Genomic DNA, 19,371 nt, shown 5'->3' with positions numbered 1-19,371 from the left:
AATCCACAATAGGGTAGATTATACAAGACGAGTGGAGTTGGCAGAATTATTGGGTTAAATTGTATTGTCTCAGTCCATGCTTTCTAATGCAGATTAATGTTCTTATGTATTCACCAATGTCATCAATCTACTTGTTTGTGAAGGATGCTTATGTGTTAAAAGCAAATCATACACAAAATTAATGTTTAACACCATCCATTTAGCATCAGTCTAATGGATCATGCTGGATTAAATGCCACAGTTAATGCACCAGTTTAGAAGCACAAAGTGCATCATGAATACTATTCCAGCAAGCTGGTACAAAATACAGTTCCAACAAGACCAACTGCATTTCAGAAGTCCTAAATGTAAAAAAAAAAGGAAAAAGCATGAAAGACTGCTTTATGTCGAAGTATTCTATGTTGCTCATAATTTACATCTACAAATAGTGTTGCTTGCCATTTATCTTTAGAAACAAGCCTATTCCTTAATGTAGTCTGTTTTTTTGCTGACATCATTGTTTTATTAAATGACCACTGATTAATTGCATGAATTACCTGAATGCCTTGACCTGAGCAATTGCAGATGGGAAGTCCTTGTTTCTCAAGGTCTCAATGAGAGAATGAATGGCTGTCTCTGTACATGTCTGCAGGGCTTCAGGGACTTCAACTTCATCACTGATACCTTCTGCCTCTTTCAGGCTGGCTTCTAACTGAGCCAGTTCTTCTGACATATTTATAACCTGAAAATGGACAAAAATGAGAAAACTAATGTTTCAACTTTATTATTGTGACAGTTCCTGAAATATTCCTATATATCACATAAATCACTCTGTAAACAACTGAAAAACAGCAGCAACTTGGAGTACAAAACACGATGTTCTAAATTTCTATCTGGTGACAACTGAATGATAGAGGGATCAGATACCTGCATACACAAGTCTGCAATTTGGAAATGATATGCACATACTCTATTATTGTAATATTTCAGTGAAGATTTCCTTATTAGACCTGTTGTTAATGCATCCTTTGTCAGCTGGGCTATTGACTACCAGGTCAGCAGCATAACTGGCAAATGATGTGCACTTACTGTGGAGAAATATGATGTCACCAGGTAAAAATGAGCCTCTTGCTGACTGATTGGGAAATAGCACTAATGATTGTTGTACAGAAATCCATTGCCTATTTCCACATTGTAAAAGAATGAATAACAGCTACAAGGACAAAATGGGGAGTATAAATACCTTTTGTGCCCTGTCCAAGCACCAGTCTGTAGTATCTGTGTTCCCAGTTGCAGATGTCAGTGGAGGGCAGTATCCTAGTACTATGGTTAAGGTAGCTTAGTGATTATGGTTGCTGGATTAGTAATCCAGAGGTCATGAGTTCAAATCCCATTTTGGCCAACTGAATTTGTGGGCTATAACTATGAAAACCACTGAATTGTTGTAAAAATCCAAATGACTCATTGTCTTTCAGGGAAGGCAGTTTGTCATCCTTATTTGGTCTGGCTTAACATGTGACCACTACCATCCTACGTGCTTGACTCTCAATGCCATTTGAATTCACCAAGCAAGGCATCAGTTGTAAATAATAGCTGCACAAGTTCAATAATATACAAATTAGGTGATGATTCTGGCATCCCATCAGAGTAAGATTAAGGCAATCGCTTCCCAGTTAACCCTGCAAAGTCTTCCTCACTAATATCTGAGGGTCAGTGCCCAAGTTGGGACAGCCATGCCACAGTCTAGTCAAGCAACAACTTGACAGTCATACTGGTAAAATCATATGAATCAGCCGAAATCCCATATTTCTTCTTCACATTCCTCTAGTATGTCCTATTCCATCTGCAGGAGAGATAGACCAGAGGTATAGAGTCCAGGAGGAGTGTCGGAGAGAGTCCTTGATATCGACTACACACCCTATGACGCTCAAGGTCAATGAAACCTCCTGCTAAATACAATCTCACATGCAACCCCACCCCAACTGATGAACTGACACTCCTTCATGTTAATCATCACTTGGAAACTCGAGAGAGAAACAAGCATACAGAATGTATGATGGGTGGGGGCTTCAATGTCCACCACCAAGAGTGGCTAAATAGTACTATCATTGACCAAGCTGGCTGAAGGACATAGCTGTCAGACCAGGACTGTGTCAGGTACAGAAGGAACCAACATGAGGAAATAACCTACTTGACTTTGTCTTCACTAACCTATCAGTTGCAGACATGTCTGTCCATGACAGTATTGGTAGAAGGAATGGACAGTCCTATAAAGACAAAAACACATCTCCATGTGGATATCCTTCATTGTATAGTGTCACAACCTGAGTGGGACAGACGAGCAGCCCAAAACTGAGTCTCCATGAGGTACTGTGGACCATCAGCAACTGAATTTTGTACAATTACAATCTGCAACCTCAGTCCAACACATGCTATACTCCTCCTTCATCAAGCCAGGAAATCAACTGTAGCTCACTGCAATATGTAGAAAGTTGTGCCAGGAGCAGTACCAAGCAGGCTACCTAATGTAGCTATTTCACACGTGAAGTACCTGCATGTGAAATGTCAAAAGCAACAGACTAAAGATAAAGTCAAGCAACCACACCGTCCCCCACAACCAATGAATCAGTTCAAATCTCTGGAGCAGTACCACACCAGTCAAAAATGAGGTGCCAACCTGGTGAAGCTACAATACAGGACTACATGCATGCTAAACAGTAGAAGCAGCATGAGATAGAGAGCGCTAAGGAATCCCACATTCAACAAATCTGATCAATGCTCTGCAGTCCTGTCACATCCAGTTGTGAATGGTGGTGGACAATTAAACAGCTAACCGGAGGAGGCAGCTCCACCAATACCCCCATCCTCAATAATGGGAGAGCCCAGCATGTCAGTGCAAAAGACAAGGCTAAAGCATTTGCTCCATCTTCAGCCAGAGGTGCCGAGCGGATGATCCATCTCAGCCTCCTCCTGACGTCCCTCGCTTCACAGATGCCAGTCTTCAGCCAATTTGATTCACTCCACATGATATCGAGAAATGGCTGAAGACACTGGATGCAGCAAAGGCTATGGGCCCTGACAACATTCTGGCAATAGTACTGAAGACGTGCTCCAGAATTTGCCGTGCCCCTAGCCAAGCTGTACCAGTACAGCTCCAACACAGGCATCTACCCAACACAAAAAGCAGGACAAATCCAAAATGGCCAATTACCGCCCCATCAGTCTACTCTCCATTGCCAGAAAAGTGATGGAAGGTGTCATTGACAGTGGTATCAAGCGGCACTTAGCAATAACCTGCTCTCCAATGCTGAGTTTGGGTTCAGCCAGGGCCACTTGACTGCAAGGTTATAATGAGGTCTGGTCCAAACATGGACAGAAGAACTGAATTCCAGGGCGGAGGTGAGAGTAACTGCCCTTGGCATCAAGCAGCCCTAGCAAAATTGAAGTCAACGGGAATCAGGTGGAAATCTCTCCAATGGTTGGAGTCATACCTAGTTAATCCTGGCTCGGGTATAAAATTAAAACCCGATCCGGGCCTGACCTGACCACAGTCAACCCGAACCCAGACTGAGCCCTTTAATTTTTTTTCGCACCCGACCCGACACGAATCTCCTTCATCTGTTCCAGCAGCAGGTGATTCCTGTGACTTCCTGGAAGCAGTGTCCAGCCAGACCCAACCAGAGCCCGAATGCTGGACTTGGAATTTCGACCCAACCCGCACCCGACACATGTAGTCGGGTTTAGTTGGGTTTGGGTCTGGTAGCCAGGCTTTAATACCTCGCACAAAGGAAGGTGGTTGTGGTTATTGGAGGCCAAACATCTCAGCCCCAGGACGTTGCTGCAGGAGGTCCTCAGGTTAGTGTCCAAGGCCCAACCATCTTCAGCTGCTTCAATGACCTTCCCTCCTTCATAAGGTCATAAATGGGGATGTTCACTGTTGACTGCACAGTGTTCAGTATGATTCGCGACTCTTCAGATACTGAAGCAGTCCATGTCCACATGCAGCAAGACCTGGACAACATTCAGGCTTGGGCTGATAAGTGATGTGACAAGTGACATTTACGCCACAGAAGTGCCAGGCAATGACCATCTCCAACAAGAGAGAATCTAAGCATCTCCCCTTAACTTTCAACGGCATTACCATCATTGAAATATTTAAAAATGATTTGTTCGGCGGATGTGGGCGGCGCTGGCTATGCCAGCATTTATTGCCCATCCCTAATTGCCCTTGAGAAGGTGGTGGTGAGCTGCCTTCTTGAACTGCTGCAGTGCTTAGGGTGTGGGGGTGGGTTACCATTGACCAGAAACTTAACATGCTCTCTCTTTGCTTCTCTTATTTGCTTTTTCACTTCCTCTCTGGACCTTCTATATTCAGCCTGGTTCTCAATAGTATTTTCTATCTGTCATAAGCACACTTTTTCTTCTTTATCTTAATCTCTACCGATGATGAAAGGTCACAGACCTGAACCGTTAACTCTGCTTCTCTCTCCACAGATGCTGCCTGACCTGCTGAGTATTTCCAGCACTTTGTTTTTATCCCAGCTTCTTCAATCTAACCCTGTAACTAAAATCTCTCATCCCTGAAACCATTCTGGTAAATCTCCTCTGCACCCTCACATCCTTCCCAAATTATGGTGACCAAAACTAGACGCAGTACTCTAGTTGTGGACTAATCAGAGCTTTATCAAGGTTCTGCATAACTTCTCTGCTTTTGTACTCAATACTTCTATTTATTAAGCCCAACATTCCATATGCTTTGCGAATTCTTTTTGGGCCTCCTTATCTCGAGAGACAATGGATACGCGCCTGGAGGTGGTCAGTGGTTTGTGAAGCAGCGCCTGGAGTGGCTATAAAGGCCAATTCTGGAGTGACAGGCTCTTCCACAGGTGCTGCAGAGAAATTTGTTTGTTGGGGCTGTTGCACAGTTGGCTCTCCCCTTGCGCCTCTGTCTTTTTTCCTGCCAACTACTAAGTCTCTTCGACTCGCCACAATTTAGCCCTGTCTTTATGGCTGCCCGCCAGCTCTGGCGAATGCTGGCAACTGACTCCCACGACTTGTGATCAATGTCACACGATTTCATGTCGCGTTTGCAGACGTCTTTATAACGGAGACATGGACGGCCGGTAGCTCTGATACCAGTGGCGAGCTCGCTGTACAATGTGTCTTTGGGGATCCTGCCATCTTCCATGCGGCTCACATGGCCAAGCCATCTCAAGCGCCGCTGACTCAGTAGTGTGCTTTGCGAATTATTCTTTCAATATGTCCTGCCACCTTCAAAGATCCATGCACATGACCTCCCAGGTCCCTCTGTCCCTGCACACTCTCTAGATCATGCCATTAAGTCTATATTGCCTCTCCCTATCCCTTCTGCTAAAATGCATCACACTTCCCTATATTAAATTCCTTCCCCATATTAAATTCCATCTGCCACTTGTCGGCTCATTCTCATAGCCTGTCACGCCAACGTGCTTTGTTGAATGATAATTTTCCTTAATCCACTGACTGGAGATCAGAATTTATATTTTTTGAAGAAATTGAAAAAAAGAACAGATAAAAGATGACTTTGCTAGCAGCTTAAGATGGCCACATAATTTGCAACATTGTATCCTACATTGCAAGGCCTGTGAGGGAGATGAAATGTCTGCTTATCCCAGCAAGAATCAAGACCCAGGAAGTTTAAGGAAACTGCCTGTTCTTTTAAGCAAGAAATATGCTGCTAACCATCATGCTTGAATCACTGGGTGACTGTCATGTGACAAGACCCCTGCCCCCATCTGGGTTTTTAAGCAGGTGTTTCTCTGCAGCAGCAAGGAGAAGCATCTGGACTCTGACACGTGCAGACCCAAGTGGGTCTGTCTGTCTCTTTTTCTTGACCTTCCAGCTTGCAAGCTTCGAACTCTGCCTACTGACTGACCACCTCTGCATACTTCGGCAACAATCAGAAACCCCTTTGGAGGAAATCACCCGCATCGCTGTCTCCAAGAGACCCACCGAATCAGTCATCTAACTCTTCAAACTAAAAGGCTCAGGACCACTGAATTCAGCTAGAAGCCAGCAGAATCACCAAACTCCAAAGACTGTACGCTCCATTTTTTCTATGGACTCTTGACCAATCTACCCTTCCCCACTCTGTAACCTATTTGTGTGCGTGGACCTCTAGTGTGTGTGCGTGTGTGAGTGTTTGTGAAAGTTGCCGCATAGTTTATTATTTTAATTAGTTCAGTTTAAGTACAAAGTTAACCTCTTTCTTTGTTAAACCCAAGAAAACCTGTCCGATTACTTACTTGCTATGATCATAACAAGAACCAATCAAACACCTACTGAATTGGCTAGTACATCCATTTTAAAAAAGAATTAAACCTGTTGTGGTCAAACAAGGAGTGGAAAAGAGGGAAGTCATTCAATCCCTCCTCACCTGACTGTAACAAGCCTATCTATGTTCTGTTGCAGTTAACTGTATCATCCTCACTGTTTGCCACAACCTCCATGTTTGCTATCATTGGCAAATTTTGCATTCCAACATCTAAGACATTTGTATCTATCAAAAGATCCTAACATTGACCCTTGGGGAACACCATTGTCTACTATCCTCTAGTCTGAAAAACAATAATTTACCATGACCTTCTGTCCTTAAGCTAATTTTTTATTCAAGCTGACAGTGACCTTCCTATTCCATGAGTCTCAATGTTTTAACCAGACTTTTATGTGGTTCTTTGTCAAACGCTTTCTTAAAATCCATTTCGATAACATCCATTGCTTTCCCTTCATCAACCTTCTCTGTTACTTTATCAAAAAATTCAATTAGATTTGTCAAGCACGATCTGCCTTTTACAAATTGTGTTGGCTCTCCTTAATTAGCGCAAACCTCTCCACATGCCTGTTGATATTTTCCCTGATTATTGTTTCTAAAACCTTACCCACCACTGATGTCAAACTGATCGGCCTGTAATTACTAGGAATGTCCTTACACCCTCTCTTGAACAAGGGTGTCACATTTGCCACTCTCCAATCCTCTGGCACCTCCCCTGTATCTAGGGAAGATTATGGCAAGCCCTTCCGCTATTTCCAACCCCACTTCCTTTAGTAACCTGGGATGCAAGCCATCTGAACCAACCGACTTATCCATTCGAAGCATAGCCATCCTTTCCAGTCCACCCTGCCTACCAATTTTCACCCCATCCATTATCTCTACCAATTCATTTCTACTGATATTTTGTCAGAATCTTCTTCCTCAGTAAAAACCGATACAAAGTACTCGTTAAGTATTCTAGCCTTGCCCTGCATCTCCAAGCATATATCATCCTTTCTGTCCCTAATAGAACGCACCCCACCAAGAGAAGCAATGTCAGAGGAACACCAACACATCCAAGTTCCTCTTTTACAAATGACATCCAGGGATATGGGGATAGCGTGGGAAAGTGACATTGAGGTAGATGATCAGCCATGATCTAACTGAATGGCGGAGCAGCCTTGATGGGCTGAATGGCCTACTCCTGCTCCTATGTTCTATATTCCTAGTCTCACATCATCCTGACTTGGGGAGATCGACATTCATTCATCGTTGCTGGGTATCTTGGAATTTCCAACCTAACATTGCGGGTGCATCATTACTGCAAAGACTGTAGCAGTCCTGAAGGACCATTACTATCTTCTTGGGGCTATTAAGAATCAGCAATAGATGCAGCCTTCCAGTATAGTCACACCCAAGAACAAATATGAAATTAATAGTGGAGATATAACATTAGATGAACTTTTTGGAGTTTTGTGTAATCACCTTTGGGGATCAATGAATAATTATGCAGAAAGTGGAAGGAAACTGGTAGAATGCTTTGTCTTCAAAATAGGCCAGTAAACAGTGGAAATCTGCTGAAATTCCAGAGTGATATGTGAGAAAAGGACAATAACATTGGGCGAATTTAACTGTCGCAAGGTAGACGGGAACAAAGATAATGCATGTGGTCAAAGTGGGAACTGGTTTTTAAAGTGCATTCAGGACTGCCTTCTGGATCACTATGGGCTGAATTTTAAATTCCTGATGTGCTGGGAGTGGAGGGGGATCCAGTAAAATGTGGGAAACCCGGAAGTAACTGCAGCACGTCTGCTGGTGGCTGTTTAACCCAACCATTGCATTGACATATTATTTCTGGGTTTCCCGACGAATTAACTTGAGTGGGCATGAAGATGACCTACATGAGTTGATTAAAGGGGCATTGCAAACATGAAATGTGATGGACTCTGGAGTTGGGAGTAGAAGACAACAAATTGACAGAGTTGAGTGCATGCGTTCAAAGGCTACGTCTCGTTTTAGTGATACCTCCCTGAATGTGATGCTGCGGACTGTAAGGGCCTGCAGGGAGATACTGTTTCCTACTTATGGGAGGAAGAAGTCCACCAGTGAAATTAAGAAGGCATGTCTGGAGATAGCCGAGGTCAGCAGCAGGAATGTGGTACCATGCTCCTGGAATCGAAACCGGAAACAGTTTGATGGCCTAAGCAGGGCAGGAAAGGAGAGTACATCGGCACATTCAACTGCATCCTGAGTTGTGTATCACACTAAACCCCTTCACTCTGCTTTCTCCAGCACATCACTCCTCCTCCTAACTTACCCTGCAGGTGCATCATCCCTCTCTGTCTATGCACTTGCACAGGTGCAGGTGGAGCAATCTTTGGCGGGGACCTCATGGGCTCAAAAAGCCTACAGGATGATGGCCAAGAGCATCACAGCAGTCAGAACAGGGATCTGAGCAGCTGCCTTTTCATCTCCTGAAGTCACAGAGGTTGTACCATGTGGAAATGCCAGAAAAAGGAAGAGTAAAGATTTGTAGTTGCACAAGGGTATGCTGCTGAGAGTATTACACAATGTTAGAATTTTTTCTGTTAAGTTTCTGTTTAATTTTTTAGCCACATAAATAATATATTTCCACCACTTTCCTGCTGTTACCCATTTTTGGTTGCTGCTTGGCAAGTGGTCTTTTCACTTGTATCATCTGGGAACATAAGAATAGATGCTGAGCAATTGAGGCGGGGGGTGGTGTGGTGAAACGGATATGCTTGATTGTTTACTGGAGTGCTTTGTGTTGGTGTTGGGGATGGTGTGGGGGTAGTAGGTGGGCATGGGCAGGAAATGGCTTTTGCTTTTAGATGGGTGGAAAGGAGGGCATGCTGGTGCCATGGCCCCATCATAATCCGCCTCCTCCCCGGAATCGCCTGAAGAGGCTCTATGCCCTGCACCTTGTTCCTCCTGCAGGTCCAAATCTTACTGCTGTGTAATGCTGTGCAGAGTGCAGCAACCATGACCATTCTGAAGACTGTGGCTGGTGTGTACTGAAGAGCATCTCTAGTTCTGTCCAGGCACCCGAACCACAGTTTTTGCATGCCAATGGCTTGCTCAATGACACATCAGGTTGTCATATGACTTTCATTGTATTACTCCTGGGCTTCACTGGCTGTATTCTTCACGGGTGCCTTCAGCCATGTTGTAGTAGGTATCCTTCATCTCCGAGCAGCCAGCTGATAAATCTACATCAAGGTGCAAAGAGATTAGGGAGAGTGAACTGCTGCTGGATGAAAGCTGCTGCCTGGGAATCTTGCACGGACCTACATAGACATCATTTTGTGGTAGCACACCAGATGCACATTGATAGAGTGGAAGCCCTTGTGGTTGATGGACACTCCTGGCTGATCTGGGGCGTGCCTTGATCGCCATATGCATGCAGTCAATGACACTCTGCACCTGTGGACGCCAGCCAGAACTACAAACCTGAGTGCTCGCTCAGTCTGACTGGCACCATTTGTGGCAAAGTTGACATAATAGCTTGTCCTGGAAAACAAGGCATCAGTCATCTGGTTTGTGCATTTGTGAGGCGCCGACTGCGAGATTCTGCCAATATTTCTGGCAGAGCCCTGTAAGGAACTGGAGGTAAAGAGGTTGAGGGTGGTGGTGACTTTGACAACACTGGTGATGCCGTTCACAGCATCACCTGATGCGGGAGCAGGTACTGACGCCATTTTTAAAAGGCTGCCAGCCCTGCAGATAGTTCAACAAAATGCAGAATTGACTCCTTCCCTCCCTTCCCTATACACAAAGTGCAAAGCTGACCTTTTCTTCCCATTCCCTATACAAATAGTGCAGAGTTCACCCCTTCCCCACATCTTTCTCTGGATGGGAAAGTGAAGACGCATGAGTGCTGCACATCGTGCTGAAGATTGGCAACCGCAGGTAAGATCGCTGTGGATTACATTTAAGTTAATTCAAAGCAGTGTCCCGTCGCAGAGCGACAGAGGGGATGCCATGGAGCTTCCCCACCGCTGGGAAGATCGGGCCCGGCAATCCTATCGTCGGGGTCTGTGGTGGCTGCTGCTGCTCTGATTCTCTGGCTCCCACTGCGATGGAACCCGACGTCAGGCTGGGAACAAAATCCAGCCCGTAAAGTGTAACTCCAAGTCTACCTTGCAAGAGTTCTTGTTCGAGCAGGCTGCAAATGCCTGCCACCAGCTGATGTGACACTATGAACCTTCCGAGACACTGGTATTCCAACATGCCAAGGAAGCATTTCCTCTGCTTGTACATCCTGCGTTGCGGATATGGCCTCCTACAAGCTGCTCTTCTCTGTTCATCCCCACTCTCCTGTGGAGCGGTAGATTTGTGAGGATCAGGCTGTTGCTGCTCCTGCTGGTGCTGTTGATGCTAGTGGTCAGCTTGATCCTCATCTGAGTTCTAATGTAAAACAGTATAAGCGGCATCCATGCTGATTTGATCACAGTTCCAAAGTGGAGATCAGATGTACAAACCTTCAAAGTTGTGAAAATAACCGCTCAGCATAAGTAGTGTGAACAAAGATTTCATTTTCACACAATCAGACAAGAAATCAGCTGTGAGGTTTCAGTACTTATTGGCATATTTCCCTGTCATGTCTTCAACCCCCTCAACTGTTGCTATGTTTTCACCTTGCTTTCACTAGCGAGTTCCAAGAAGCCTGGAAAATCCGAGACCCACAGTTAAATTCCAAAAGCCATGTAATTGAGTAACTGACATATTGAAATTAACAACCCCCTCTCCCAAGGAGGTTGCTTGCATACATACTAATGTGCTGCAACTAAATGCAGAAGTCAGTGGGTTGGAGCCAGCTCCCTGACGCACTGTCAATTTCTGTGCTTTTAATCCTCCCAAACCTACAAGTTAAAATTCAGCTTTATGTTTCTAATTCAACAAGGAAAGAAACATTGCTTGATTTAGTTCTGGGAAATTAAGTGGAACAAATAACTGATGTAAAGGTACAAGAACAACTGGGAAACAGCAACCACAACATAGGTTCAACGTGAAAACTGAAAAGGATAATGGAACGTTAACGATAAGGGTACTGGAATCAAAAAAGGCAAAGCACTGTGCGATAAAAAGGAAATCTAGCCCAAACTAGGGCTAATACTACTAAAGATAATCAACAGACAGATAAATATAAAAAAAAGCTATAGAGATTGTCAGCATAGATTCACCAGGACATTGCCAGCGATGGGAAAGTATAGCTAGGAGGTGAAAAGGGAGATCAGAGGGCTAAAAAGGAATGAGAAAATGCTAGCAGATAATATGAAAGGGTTTTTTAAGCATATATGTAAAAGAATAATTAAAGAGCAGGTAGGAAGACTCGGGAATGAAGGAGTAAATTGAATTGCAGAGAGTGAAAAGTATGTTGGAGATGCTAAATATCTTGCATCAATTTTTACAAAGAAGTGAGAACAAAGGTTTATTTAGAGTGAGGATATGGAACATTTTGTTAGAGGTAACAGTAATAAAGGAATTGGTTTTGATAAAATTATCTACAAGAGAACTCAAGGTGGATATGTCACTGATGATATTAAATAAAGGGCTTTATTCCTGATAGCACACAGAAAATAATTACTGCCCTAAATGCAAATATTACTTAAAAGTTACCTCAGCCTTTTGCTTGATGGTGTCTACTTGACTGATGAGTTTACAATAGGCTTGATACAGGAGCAGTAGTTGGAAATGCAATTTGTACAGCCGTCGGCACAGCTCCAGCTCCTAAAAAGAGTAAATGTAGGTAAATTAGTATGTTCCACAGCTAATCGCACATGAAATAACTTGAAGATTAATCACAGCCAGCTTTCTGCAACAAAATATTAAAGATGGTTACTTACTACTTGCACAGAGGAAATGCCAGCTTAAAATGAGCTGATACAATGTAAAGCTGATGAAAGGCAGATGAAAGCTGAACTTTGCACTACAGTCACAGTTACAGCTCCAGCACAAAAAGCAAACGTTCAGTTCACTGGCACATTTAACGCAAAACAGCCAGCATTGCTGTGACAGATTGTTATCTAACAGTTAGTGAAAAAGTAATTAAATCTATTGACACTCAGAAAAAATCATACCACATTGTAAAATATTACTCTCAAAATAATTTTAAATCCCACAGCTGAATTAATATTTACAAATTACTATTCCGGTGCATATGTGGCATCTTAAAGACATCTGAAGCACTAAGCTAATTGAGTTTATATTCTTTAATTGATATTATGATTTCTACATAGGAATATGACATAAAATAATATGACTACACTCAGTGATTATTAGGTAAACAAAAATTGACCTGGAGGTTACGGAAACAACCAAGTCCATTACTACACAGCCAATTCTATTCTGAAGCTGGTAAGAGCAAAAGCTTGTCTTATTGTTCCCAGCTTTTGGTCAATATTTTTTTTTATAAGTTTCTACATATTTTAGAAATGGCAGACTTTTCACTCATTTTGCAAGTATTGCAATAATTGCTTTACACCATCATTAGGCAACAATTTCTGTTCTTACCCAATGACTTTAGTAATTGTACAATATTGAAAAAAATAGTTCCTCAATGTCTCATCAGTCATTTGGTTTGAATTTCTGTGAAGGATACAACATTCTCCCTGTACTAGCAAGAAAAAAAGACAAATGGATACTTGTTTCAATGATTAAATTCCAGACATATACTTTAATCACAGAGTTATACAGCACAGGAGGCGATTCAGCCCATTATGTCTGTGCTGACTCTTTTGAAAGAGCTATCCAATTAGCCACACTGCCCTGCTCTTTTGCCATAGCTCTGGACATTTCTCCTTTTCAAGTATATATCTAGTATTAAACTTAAAGAATGAGCTCTTGCCACAATTAATTTTTGTAAATACAATCTTGTTGGAGTAAGCTAAGAGACAAAATTCACACTGGCTGATCCATCACAGATTTTCAATAGGGATTCCACAACGTTGATCCTGTCCCAGTTATAGTGTCCCACAGTAATAGGAATCTAGCTAGTCATTGAATAGTCATTGAATCTGTGAACATCGTCTAGGAGAGTGTATACCCGCATCAGAAGACTCTGAAGACATGAAGGTATACTGGAACTCATCACTACCTCTGAAGAAGAAAACAGCAAAAAGAATTATGGTTAACTTTAACCCCTTTTAGATTTCTGTTCCTGATGGTTTTCTCTTTTTTTTTGAGGAAAACGAAGAACTGGCAGAGACGTATTTTTGCGCTCAACAGTCCCAGGAAGCTGACTTAACAGCAGTAGATACAGCTATAAACTTGGGGTGTTTCAGTAGACTCGCTATTTGAACTATATCATTTAGATCCCCTCTCACTTTTGGGTAAATAAATTCTTTCATGTCATATCAATGATGTAATTTGTACATACTTGCTTAGAACATTCAGGAATCACCAGAAATAGAAAGGATGGAGGGCTGTCTAAGAACACTGAAAATAAGCATAGCTCATAACAGGAAATATAAAAGGAAATAAAGTGGGTAAAATTTCTTATTGAAAAGCACAGGTAACATCAAATTGCACTTAAGTTTAAAATAAAATCAACCATCACTCACTAAAATATGACACAATGTATTCAAGGTCAGTTTCCATAATTTACTTTCAATCCATGTGTATTTAATTTACAATCTCCAATTCTCTGCCTTCCTTACTGCACTACAGCAACCCGTTCTTGAAACCATCATTTGAATATCTTCTCAAATTCAAGTCTATAACAATTCTCATGAATTAATTTCAGAAAAACAAACACACACCAATATAATAGCTGGCAATTACACTGTAAACAGTTCGGTAAGTGGAAGTGTTGAGCGGTAGGTACTTGTTACAACACCTTTTATGTTGACATTATCTAGAATGCATTATATTCAAGCAGATAAACACATTTTTGAGTCAGTAATGGTGCTGAAAATTAACATTTAGCTGTCCATACCTTACTCATTAATTTAATAACTTGCTAAAGTGCATATTGGTTGCTACAATATTTCTTAAAAATACCAATAATCCTGTGCAAAAATATATTTATAATTTGCACCAACATTTCTGCTTGATTATTAATACACATAAATTCTGGGAGATCTTTTAAGATTTTTAAAAAATAAACTTTGTAAGTATGTGATGTATTGTTAATAGTTTGGTAATGGCTCAAACCTTCAGTCAATTGTAGTTTCAATATAATTTGATACTTTATTTTCAAAAAAACTAACTTTACAATACACTGGAAGACCACACTTGGCAATTGTATGTTCAACTGGTCACCATACTACAAAAAAGGATAAACACGTCCAGAAAACAACAGCTTGCATTTATATAGCAGCTTTAATGAATTAAACTGTCTTATGCCCTTTCATAGGAGCGTCAAACAAAAACAGTTGACAAAAAGCACCAAAAATGATCTCAAATGTAAAGGGGATGAACTATTCTCTTCTCTCTGGCCTCCTTGTCTCGAGAGACAATGGGTAAGCGCCTGGAGGTGGTCAGTGGTTTGTGAAGCAGCGCCTGGAATGGCTATAAAGGCCAATTCTAGAGTGACAGACTCTTCCACAGGTGCTGCAGATAAAACTGGTTGTCAGGGTTGTTACACAGTTGGCTCTCCCCTTGCGCTTCTGTCTTTTTCTTGCCAACAGCTAAGTCTCTTTGACTTGCCACTCTTTAGCCCTGCCTTTATGGCTGTCCGCCAGCTCTGGCGATCACTGGCAACTGACTCCCATGACTTGTGGTCAATATCACAGGACTTCATGTCGCGTTGGATGAACTATTATGAAATAGTAATTGGAGTGGGGGCGAGGCGAAGAGCTGGGAAGAAACATCAAGGTATAAGATATCAAATTTTACAGATAAGACAAAACAAGAACATTACTTCAAAGTATGTTAAACCAATAGAACCAGAGATTCAGAATTATGATTAGTGAGAAGTAAATATGGTGTGGCTATCAGGAATAAGTTCAAAGTGTGATAAATATTTGAAATAATTTGCCAGGCAAGATAGTAGAGACAAATGCAATTGGAATCTAGGCTTGGATAGTATGGGTACCATAGAGATGAGCTTCAATGGATCAAACCATTCATGGGTGAATATATTCACTGATTTTAAAACCGCTGCATGTGCTTTCTGACATCACTGGGCCAGTGTTCCTGCCCATTGACCCGAATAAGTGAACAACAGTGATAAATTATTTTTTCACATCAGATTTCTTTTGATCTAAAAGTTGTACTTATTTCAGAACAGATCAACGACTATGAGCCACAGTAGTTATCTTAAAACTCAACTTACTAAAGCATGCTAGAGTCTGGCAACAACAAAAACTGTACATTCTTAACATTTTAGCAACTGAAGTCTAAAGTGTCATAGTAAAAACACAGACAGAATTACCAAATAAAAACAAATGTTTTTGGCTACTTCATTCTTGAAGTGACATATGTGATCAGTGTGGTTTCATGCCTGTTCAATGTTATATTTTACCACAGTATTTCAATAATAGACTTTCTGAGCAGAATTATTGCTTGAATAAAACAACTGAAGCAAGAAATTAAATGCCAAATTAAATGTTGTGTGTATGTTGCCTTATTCATGCTGCAAGAACTCCCTGGGCGGCACAGTGGTTAGCACTGCAGCCTCACAGCTCCAGGGACCCGGGTTCGATTCTGGGTACTGCCTGTGCGGAGTTTGCAAGTCCTCCCTGTGTCCGCGTGGGTTTTCGCCGGGTGCTCCGGTTTCCTCCCACAGCCAAAAGACTTCCAGGTTGGTAGGTAAATTGGCCATTATAAATTGCCCCTAGTATAGGTAGGTGGTAGGGAATATGGGATTACTGTAGGGTTAGTATAAATGGGTGGCTGTTGGTTGGCACGGACTTGGTGGACCGAAGGGCCTGTTTCAGTGCTGTATCTCTAAATAAATAAATAAAAGATAGGAAACATTATAAATTTTTTTGGTACATAAGCACATAAACTGCAGCATGTGATACAAAGAGTGAGAGACAAGAATGATTTTCAACAACAGTATGATGTACTAAATATTCTTTTTTTAAAAATTAATTCATGGGAAGTGGGTATCGCTGGTCAGGCCAGCATTTATTGCCCATCCCTAACTGCCCCTGAGAAGGTGGTGGTGAACTGCCTTCTTGAACCGCTGCAGTCCATGTGAGGTATGTACACCCACAGTGCTGTTAGGAAGAGTTTTCCAGGATTTTGTCCCACAACAGTGAAGGAACGACAACATAGTTCCAAGTCAGGATGGCGTGTGACTTGGAGGGGAACTTGCAGGTGGTGGTGTTCCCCATGCATTTGCTGCCCTTGTCCTTCTAGTTGGTAGTGGTCATGGATCTGGAAAGTGCTGTCTAAGGAGCCTTGATGCGTTGCTGTGGTGCATCTTGTAGATGGTACACACTGCTGCCACTGTACATCGGTGGTGGAGGGAGTGAATGTTTGTAGATGGGGTGCCAATCAAGAGGGCTGCTTTGTCCTGAATGGTGTCGAGCTTCTTGAGTGTTGTTGGAGCTACACCCATCCAGGCAAGTGGAGAGTATTCCATCACACTCCTGACTTGTGTCTTGTAGATGGTGGACAGGCATTGGGAAGACAGGAGGTGAGTTATTTGCCGCAGGATTCCTAGTCCTTGATCTGCTCTTGTAGCCACGATATTTATATGGCTACTCCAGTTCAGTTTCTGGTCAGTGGTAGCCCCTAGGATGTTGATAGTGGGAGATTCAGTGATCGTAATGCCATTGGATGTCAAGGGGAGATGGTTAGATTCTCTCTTGTTGGAGATGGCCATTGCCTGGCACTTGTGTGGCGCGAATGTAACTTGCCACTTATCAGCTCAAGCTTGGATATTGTCCAGGTCTTGCTGCATTTCTACACGGACTGCTTCAGTATCTGAGGAATCGCGAATGGTGCTGAACATTGTGCAAACATCCCCACTTCTGACCTTATGATTGAAGGAAGGTCATTGAAAAAGCAGCTGAAGATGGTTGGGCCTAGGACACTACCCTGAGGAACTCCTGCAGTGATGGCTTGGAGCTCAGATGATTGACCTCCAACAACCACAACCATCTTCCTTTGCACTAGGTATGACTCCAACCAGTGGAGAGTTTCCGATTCCCATTGACTTCAGTTTTGCTAGGGCTCCTTGATGCCATACTCGGTCAAATGCTGCCTTGATGTCAGGGGCAGTCACTCTCACCTCACCTCTGGAGTTCAGCTCTTTTGTCCATGTTTGAACCAAGGCTGTAATGAGGTCAGGAGCTGAGTGGCCCTGACAGAACCCAAACTGAGCGTCACTGAGCAGGTTATTGCTAAGCAAGTGCCACTCGATAGCACTGTTGATGACACCTTCCATCATTTTACTGATGATTAAGAGTAGACTGATGGGGCGGTAGTTGGCCGGGTTGGACTTGTCTCGCATTTTGTATACAGGACATACCTGGGCAATTTTCCACATTGCCGGGTAGATGCCAGTGTTGTAGCTGTATCAATAGAAACATAGAAAATAGGAGCAGGAGTAGGCCATTCAGCCCTTCGAACCTGCTCCGGCATTCATTATGATCATGGCTGATCATCCAAATCAGTCACTTGTTCCCGCTTTTGCCCCATATCCTTTGATCCCTTTAAACCCAAGAGCCACTGGAACAGCTTGGCTAGGGGCACGGCAAGTTCTGGAGCACAGGTCTTCATTACTATTGCCGCAATATTGTCAGGCCCATAGCCTTTGCAGTATCCAGTGCCTTCAGTCGTTTCTTGATATCACGTGGAGTGAATCGAATCGCCTGAAGTCTGGCATCTGTGATGCTGGGGACTTCAGGAGGAGGCCGAGATGGATCATCAACTCGACAATTCTGGCTGAAGATTGTTGCAAATGCTTCAGCCTTATCTTTTGCACTGATGTGTTGGGCTCTCCCATCATTGAGGATGGGGATATTTGTGGAGCCACCTCCTCCAGTTAGTTGTTTAATTGTCCACCACCATTCACGGCTGGATGTGGTAGGACTGCAGAGCTTCGATCTGATCCGTTGGTTATGGGATCGCTTAGCTGTCTATCGCGTGCTGCTTACACAGTTTGGCATGCAAGTAGTCCTGTGTTGTAGCTTCACTACCCCCAACACCTAACACGTCCCCCTTCCCCCTAACTGACCACCTTTGCCTCGCCGGGGCCCAACCGATTACCCCCGACGAGCCAACCAAAACTTACCTGAGCTCCCGGCTCCATGTCTTCCTCTGTGGATGGCTGGGCTGCAGTCCCAGCAGTGACCACCATTTCCGGTGGCGCTGCTGGGACTAAGAGCTGCCGGCCTGCTGATTGGCAGACAGCTCAATGAGGCGGGACATCCTCCCTCAAGCGGATGGAAGTCCCGCCTCGGAACACTTAAAGCCTGGGGACCCGTAAAATAGGGGACGGATCCCCAGGCGAGGCAGAAGTGGGTTCGCCACCAACTTTCCAGTCGATGGCCAGCTCCCGGCCACCCAATGTAAAATCCTGGCCGTGGTTTCCTTTAAGGGTATAGCAACCATATAACAAACATAGCTTGTCTGAACTTTTACATATTTTAAATTTGAGACTTCGATTACTAATTAAAAAGGAAATTTACATGATTCAGTCATACTGTACTTAAATTTAAAAGTAAGTAAAAAATGTTCATGGCCTAAATGGTTTGATAGGAAAAAAAGCCTATTTTTAAGTTTAAAAAAAAATCTTTTAGAATACCTACATGCAGCATAAACTACCATTTTGGTATCCTAAAAGGACTGAGAGTAGTCATAATAAAAAGACTTTAATATTGAGGTTTACATGGATTCATCATTGACCACTAATTGAAAAGTCATAAACTTTAATTTCTAAGCACTGCCCACTTGTTACATATATGGTCTGTAGAATCAAAAATCTGATACTTACAATATTATTTACCTCACTATTCACAACTGGATGTCATTTTATCAGCACCAGGATAGCAAATCAAATCTATTTAATATACTTACTATAGATGTTCAAAGAATTTTTTTTTCTTTTCAGTAATCATTTAAGTGAAAGGCTACAAGGACATTGTATAACAGTCATCATAAACAACATGGAAGCAACACATAGC

General features: G+C 42.7%; 1 protein-coding gene across 12 annotated transcripts in view; it reads right to left on the bottom strand.

Annotated features, from left to right (window-relative positions):
* fryl (furry homolog, like) overlaps positions 1–19,371 on the bottom strand; it is a 655,772-nt gene that overhangs the window by 3,851 nt on the left and 632,550 nt on the right. For all 12 annotated transcript variants that reach the window (XM_068035582.1, XM_068035639.1, XM_068035630.1 and 9 more), the window contains 2 exons: positions 11,909–12,019; positions 537–721 (listed from right to left, as the gene is read on the bottom strand). In XM_068035582.1, the coding sequence (XP_067891683.1) occupies positions 537–721; positions 11,909–12,019 (296 nt within the window). The remainder of the gene's footprint in view (positions 1–536; positions 722–11,908; positions 12,020–19,371) is intronic.

The sequence above is a fragment of the Heterodontus francisci genome, chromosome 1 (genome assembly GCF_036365525.1).
Source record: "Heterodontus francisci isolate sHetFra1 chromosome 1, sHetFra1.hap1, whole genome shotgun sequence".
Classification (NCBI taxonomy): Eukaryota; Metazoa; Chordata; class Chondrichthyes; order Heterodontiformes; family Heterodontidae; genus Heterodontus; species Heterodontus francisci.
The sequence above is the reverse complement of the archived record's forward strand: the minus strand, read 5'-3'. Positions and strand labels throughout refer to the sequence as shown.